Source organism: Bombina bombina, chromosome 8, assembly GCF_027579735.1.
Source record: "Bombina bombina isolate aBomBom1 chromosome 8, aBomBom1.pri, whole genome shotgun sequence".
NCBI classification, from domain to species: domain Eukaryota; kingdom Metazoa; phylum Chordata; class Amphibia; order Anura; family Bombinatoridae; genus Bombina; species Bombina bombina.
This window is the reverse complement of record NC_069506.1, coordinates 113,776,655-113,784,154: the sequence shown is the minus strand read 5'-3', so window position 1 is coordinate 113,784,154 and position 7,500 is coordinate 113,776,655. Positions and strand designations below refer to the sequence as shown.

Here is a 7,500-nt window from a genome sequence, read left to right as displayed (position 1 = left end):
TTCTGCTCATGCATATGTATAGCAAATCTTTGAAAAAAAGGGTACTCCAGCCTTGGCAAGCTTCATAAAAGAAAGATCTTTATTATTCCATGGTCCACATAAAAGCAACAACGTTTCAGACCTATGCTAGGTCCTTAGTCATGTCTGCAAGTGCACATACAGAGGCTACCTTTAAACCTATACACAGGTGTAAGTCAGCACCCATTAATTCATTTAAAGCTCTTTCTTTTATGAAATTTGCCAAGGCTGGAGTAACCTTTTTTTAAGGATTAGCGGATACAAAGGGGTGGCTCACCCTTTACTCCTGTGCCTGATTGCTTTGGTTGCTGTTCCCCACCTCTTTTGTTTCATGCATATGTATAGACTGACTGCTATGCCCCCCCAACACTTGGACCATGGTGCCTTTGCACCTGCCGCACCAACGGAAGTTCTGCCTCTGCATTATGGGCAGAGAAACAACGTATCAGATCTTCAGAGAAAATAATATTTATTTATAACACATTTTACGTGAAAACAAGCTAAAACCTTAACTTTTATCTCTGCATTTTTTTCTCTGTAATTTTGTCAGTTTCCGTTTAAGTTTATATTTTACATATAAGATGGTGCTGATTTGTGATAGTCTTTCAGAATTTCAGCTTGTGCATAAAATTTTCCTACAAGATTCCGGTTCCATCAGTAAAAATCATAGGGCTAGATTACAAGTGGAGCGCTAATTTATTGCACGCCTGTAAAAGGGGAAATTTGCCCCTTTAGGAGTGCACGATAAAAAAACAGCCATTACAATTTATAATTTTAAAAATGTGCCCTATTGCCCCCAAAGTAAAGTATGTAGTGCCTTTATTAAAAAACATTTTTTTTTAAATAATAACTGCACAAAGCAGTTTTTAGGGGTGAAAGTGAGTGGGTCTGGGGTGTTAGAAAAAAAACGGCACTGACAACTGCCTTTATATTGCAGTCTAAGGGGACTCTTAAAACTGTAAATATATATTTATATAACTATATACATATATATTTATGTGTTAATATGTGTATATACACACATATATATATATATATATATATATATATATATATATATATATATAGATGTATATATTCATAAACATATATATTTTAAATGTGCTGCCCTTTGCTGCGTGACTTCCCCCCTTCGCTGCGCTAGGTTCTCTGCCGTGTCTCAAGGCATGGGAACAAGGCTCCCATTGGAGCCTATGAAAGCGCACTCTCCTGAGCTTCCCTGCTCTGCTCGTATTTTGGCCTTTAGTGTATTTATGAACTAACCAGGGAATAAGCTAAAGTGCTCCAAGAATGGATGTGCAGCCCCTTTAAACAGTATCTTTAAGGGACATGGACCCCAATTTTTTCTTTCAGGATTCAAGTAGAACATACAATTTTAAACAACTTTTCAATTTTCTACTATTATCAAATTTGCTTCATTCCCTTGATATCCTTTCCTGAAGGAGCAGCTAGCTATTCTCTACTGAGAGCCAGCTAAACACATCTAGTCAACAAATCAAAAGAGAAAAATGTGTGCAGGCACCATTCACCAGCTAGCTCCCACTAGTGTAGGCTATGCTCAAATTGAATTTAGTGTTGCTCTATCTGAATCATGTCATTTTGAGTTTCCTATTCCTTTAAAGGACAACTAAAGTCAAAATTAAACATGCATGATTCAGATACAGCTCACCATTTTAAACAACTTCCAACTCACATCCATTATCTAAATATGCACAATATTTTAATATGCACGCTTTCTGAGGCACCCACTCCTACTGAGCATGTGCAAGAGTCACAGAATATACGCATTTTGTGATTGGCTATGACATGATGCAGTGGGAAGGAAAATAAACTAACTTTGAAATTTGTCAGAATAAAATATATATTATTCATATGAAATTCAAACTAAGTACTCCTGCACTTGCTATTAATTATTCGTTTCTTGATTATGGTATTCTACTGTGTTTAGTGGTCCTTTAACCCTTTGAGTGCTAAACACTTTCCCACCTGGGTGCTAATATTTTCTAAGTTTTTTTATAGATTTCTAATTTGTGAAAAAAGACTTACACTGTTGGAAAGGTTAGGCAATTACCTTTCCAACAGTGGGTCTTGGGGGTCTGTAGCTGCTTAGATGCCTGATATACAGGCTTCTAAGCAGCATGCCCCCTCCTCCTATACTCAATATTGTTAAGTATAAATAAAGTTGCGCGGTGACGTCATCACGTCATTGCGCGTGACGTCACCGCGCATCACGTGAATCCCCGGGCGATGCCTGTCACTGTACAGGCACGATCGCCAGGGTAGGAGCGGTTAGGAGCCCCCATATCTCCCTCAAGGTGGGAGAATGCTCATGCACTCAAAGGGTTAAAGGGACAGGAAGTCCAACATTTTTATTTTAGGATTTGGATAAAACACACTATTCTACAACACTTTCCAATGTTCTTCTATTATCAAATGTGCTTCATTCTCTTGCCATCCTTTGCTGAAGGAGCAGCATTGCACTACTGGCAGATAGCTGAACACATCTAGTTAGCCAATCACACAAGATAAATGTGTGCAGGCACCAATCAGTAGCTAGCTCCCACTAGTGTGGGATATGTGCTTATTCTTATTCAATAAGGGATACTAAGAGAACGAAGCACATTTGAAAATAGACGTTAATTTAAAGGGATACTGAACTCAATTTTTTTCTTTTGTGATTCAGATAGATCATGAAATTTTAAGCAACTTTCTAATTTACTCCTATTATAAAATGTTCTGTATTATCTTGGTATCTTTATTTGAAATACAAGAATGTAAGTTTAGATGCCGGCCCATTTTTGGTGAACAACCTAGGTTGTCCTTGCTGATTGGTGGATAAATTCATCCACCAATCAAAAACTGCTGTCCAGAGTACTGAACCAAGAAAAAAAGCTTAGATGCCTTCTTTTTCATATAAAGATAGCAAGAGAATGATGAACAATTGATAATAGGAGTAAATTAGAAAGTTGCTTAAAATTGCATGCTCTATCTGAATCACGAAAGAACATTTTTGAGTTCAGTGTCCCTTTAAAAGTGTTTTAAATGACATGCTCTATCTGAATCATGTAAGTTTAATTTTGACTTTCCTATTCCTTTAAGTCAAATTATTAAAATAATGCAACTGTTAAATAGGTTTAAAACAAAACATCAGTGCAAACTGTTAGACTGTACCATCTCCTGTTAATGACAAGTTTGCAGCACTTTATAATTTAACTGGTTAACCTTAACCTCAGTTCCTAACCGTCTTACCTAAAGCAACAGGAAATGGCAATGCAGTTTCTGCAGAATCTTATCTGCAGCGAGATTACAGCAGCCACAATATTCTGCACATGACATTCTAGTAAGTTACATCATAGTTATGACATTATACTATGGACCATTCTGGCACAATATATGTAACTTGAGTACGAACCGATTCCATGTCTTGAATGCGTTGCTCGCCCTCTTGAAGAGGTAACCTTCCATAACAACCCCATTAGGAGCATCAACATTAAACTCAGCTTTAGAATCATCATAGGAAAAGTCCTGGAAAACACAAAGAGGAAATAAATGGTCAACTTACTATTGGACGATACATCAGGGGATATATTAATTATGTAGAACACACAACACATGCTTTTTTTTTTTCTCAGTATAACAGAAAACTCATAAAAAAAGATACATTTACAAAAGTATTGCAATTAGAACCATAGACATAAGTGACGTGAAACCCAAATTTTTCTTTCATTATTCAGAATAGAGAATACAATTTTAAACAACTTTCCAATTAACTTCTATTTTCTAATTTGCATTATTCTCTTGGTATCCTTTGTTAAAGGGACCGTTTACTCAAAAAAATTCTCCCCTTTAATTTGTTCCCAATGATCCACTTTACCTGCTGGAGTGTTTTAAATTGTTTGCAAGTATTTCCATTACCCTTATATTGGCATTGAATTAGTTTATTTAGCCTGTGGTATCCCCACCCATCCTGAACGTTTGTGGCCTCAAGGCCAAGCTGTGTTAACACAGCCAGTAGAAGAAATTACACTCAAAGTGGGTTATAGAAGAGATAAGGAAATAAAATGTTAATTTTACATTGTTCTCTCCAAGTATTGGTGATTGGTTTATGGACAGATATGAGATAAAGAAGCAGGTATATGTACACAATGTGATAAAGTAACAAGATCTCATTATACCTACAAGCTCAACCCATTTTATTAGGTTGTGGCTTCAAAACACAAAATCAGCTAATTCATATACACAAATAAGCCATAAAAAGCAAATCTCATACATTTTATACTCTGCAGCTGGTAAAAAAGTAATTGGAATCACATTAAGGGAAAAACTATTTTATAGTATACTGTCCCTTTAATAGAGCAGTAATGCACTACTGAGAGCTAGCTGAAAGCCAATGACAAGATGCATATTTGTGCAGCCACCATTCAGTAGCTTCTGAGCCTACCTAGGTATTCTTTTCAACAAAGGATACAAAATGAGCAAAACAAATTAGATAATAGAAATACATTATTTAAAATTGCTTGCTCTATCTAAATCACAAAAGAAAAAAATTCTCAAATTTAATTTAAAAATGTTAAATAATTGGTTGAAACTTAACCCTCTTCCATGAGAGCATATTGATGTAGGCTCAGGAGTGGGCACGTCTTGAGCAGTATGTGGCAGCAGTGTGTGTAGCAAATTGCAATGTTACCTGTAGAGGGAGTGGCATAAGACAGTTCTGACTGACAGCAGGAAATGCAAACAGCTCTGCCTTTACCTATGACTTCTGCACACACCGTCTTCTTTATTAAATTGTGCGTTACTTTCTACAGGTGCTTGTATATCATCGCTACACACACTGCTGCCACATAGCGCTTAGTGCACTTGCACACTCCAGAGGCTACACCAGTATGACTTGCTTCAGCCAAGGAAATCAAGAAAAAAAAGTTCTGATAATACAAGTAAACTTGATTTTATGTATGTGTTTTCTGAATCTTTACAGCAGGGCACGACAAACCCAGGAACCAGGGAGCCATTGGCTCCTAGAATTTTACACTTGGCTCCTAACGTTTTTGGTTACACTCACCCAATATGTTAATTTATAGCAAGGTGTTTACTGTCCCTTTAAAATAATTAGCTGGAAGGTTAGGAGGAGATATCATTTACATTGTTTTGCAGTCTGTGAAAATATTAAAAAGTATTAAAAAAAAGTTTATCTTGTGAGAGTTGCAATGGCCTTATCCATATCAAATTGTGTGTTCAATGTCAAACCTATGGTATGAAGTGTAAAACTACTATTTTAACCCCTTAGTGACCAGACCATTTTAAAATTTTCTTACCGCTAAGGACCAGGGTTGTTTTTACATTTCTGCTGTGTTTGTGTTTAGCTGTAATTTTCCTTACTCATTTACTGTACGCACACAAATTCTATACAGTTTTTCTCACCATTAAATGGACTTTCTAAAGATACCATTATTTTCATCATATCTTATCATTTACTATAAAAAATAAATATATAAAATATGATGAAAACAACACACTTTTTCTAACTTTGACCCCCAAAATCGCTTACACATCTACAACAACCAAAAAACACCCATGCTAAATAGTTTCTAAATTTTGTCCTGAGTTTAGAAATACCCAATGTGTACATGTTCTTTGCTTTTTTTGCAACTTATAGGGCAATAAGTACAAGTAGCACTTTGCTATTTCCAAACCATTTATTTTTCAAAATTAGCGATAGTTACATTGGGACACTGATATCTGTCAGAAATCCCTGAATAACCCATTACATGTGTATATATATATATATATATATATATATATATATATATATATATATATATATTAGTAGACAATCCAAAGTATTGATCTAGGCCCATTTTGGTATATTTCATGCCACCATTTCACCACCAAATGTGATTAAAAAAAAAAAAAAAATTCACTTTTTCACAAACTAGGTTTCTCACTGAAATTATTTACAAACAGCTTTTGCAATTATAGCACAAATGGTTGTAAATGCTTCTCTGGGATCCCCTTTGTTCAGAAGTAGCAGACATATATGGTTTTGGCATTGCTTTTTGGTAATTAGAATGCCGCTGCTCACCACACTTGTATTATGCCCAGCAGTGAAGGGGTTAGGTAGCTTGTAGGGTTAATTTTAGCTTTAGTGTAGAGATCAGCCTCCCACCTGACACATCCCACCCCCTGATCCCTCCCTGACCCCTCTCAAACAGCTCTCTTCCCTCCTCCACCCCACAATTGTCTGCCAGTACTAAAATAAAAGGCTTTTTTTATATACTGTATGTATATAATTGTATATATATATATATATATATATATATATATATTCTGCAGTGTAAGATCCCCCCTTAGCCCCCAACCTCCCTGACCCCCCCTAAATAACTCTCTAACCCCTCCCCCTCTACCTATTTGCCACCATCTTGGGTACTGGCAGCTGTCTGTCAGTACACAGTTTGCTACAAATTAGGCTATTTTTTTTTTTATATAAAAAATTTTTTTTTTCTGTAGTGTAGCTTCCCCCCCTCAATACCCTACCCCCTCCCAGATCCCTTTCCCAACACTTATCCCCCCTCTCCATCCATACCATTCACTAAACATTTGCCGTAGTGTAGCGGTGCCACCCGCTCCCGGACCTCTCATGAGCGCTCACCCGCCTCCCTCATATGCCTCCCACGCTACCAAAGATCGGCACCATCGCTGGCCGATGCATTTGTGGCCCTCTCTGTATTGGTTGCTTAGCCTCAATATCGAAACATCGCTGCAATACCCTGAAAGCAGCTGGTAGCGATCACAATCGCTTCCAGCACTTGAAACCCCTGAGGACGGACCAGGCACGTCCTTGGTCGTTAATGACTGTTTTTTGTAGGACGTACCTGGTACGTCCTCGGTCGTTAAGGGGTTAAAGGGACATGATACCCAAATATTAAAGTGATGCAGCATAACTGTAAAAAGCTGACTAGAAAATATCACATTTACATCTCTTTGTAAAAAAGGGAGATATTTTACCTCACAATTCTTCAGTAGTCACATCCGATTGTAAATGGACCTAAATTACCCAGGATACTTGTCCTGGAACTTGCAAGGGAGCGTGCATCTGGCATGTGCAGACACAGTCATGTTATTTCCCTCCTCAGTTTAAGGAAGTTTACTATGAAATCACATGAGATCACAGTAAAGCAAAGTGTGACATCAGCAATCTGATTTTTATTTTTAGCTAAAGAATAACTGTTCACAGAGCATTTACTATTGTGAGTTGAAGAATGTTTCTTTCTTTTTTACATAGAGATGTTCAGTTGATGTTTTCTAAAGGACCACCTGCACTAACTAAGCAATCACTGTGGAACATGTAAGAGGTTCAGATCCTGAAGTATGCAGATTTTCTGATTGTAATGGAAAAAAACTGTTTTTATAGGATATACGGCAGTAAACGCAGGCAAAATAAATATTATAGGATGTTTGTTGTGGTATCTGGTATTATCATTT

The 7,500-nt window shown here is 36.9% G+C and overlaps 1 protein-coding gene across 1 annotated transcript in view; it reads right to left on the bottom strand.

Annotated features, from left to right (window-relative positions):
* The window catches only part of ACAP3 (ArfGAP with coiled-coil, ankyrin repeat and PH domains 3), a 302,744-nt gene that overhangs the window by 63,337 nt on the left and 231,907 nt on the right, over positions 1 to 7,500 (bottom strand). The window contains 1 exon segment of the mRNA XM_053690978.1: positions 3,431 to 3,543. Within this exon segment, the coding sequence (XP_053546953.1) occupies positions 3,431 to 3,543 (113 nt within the window).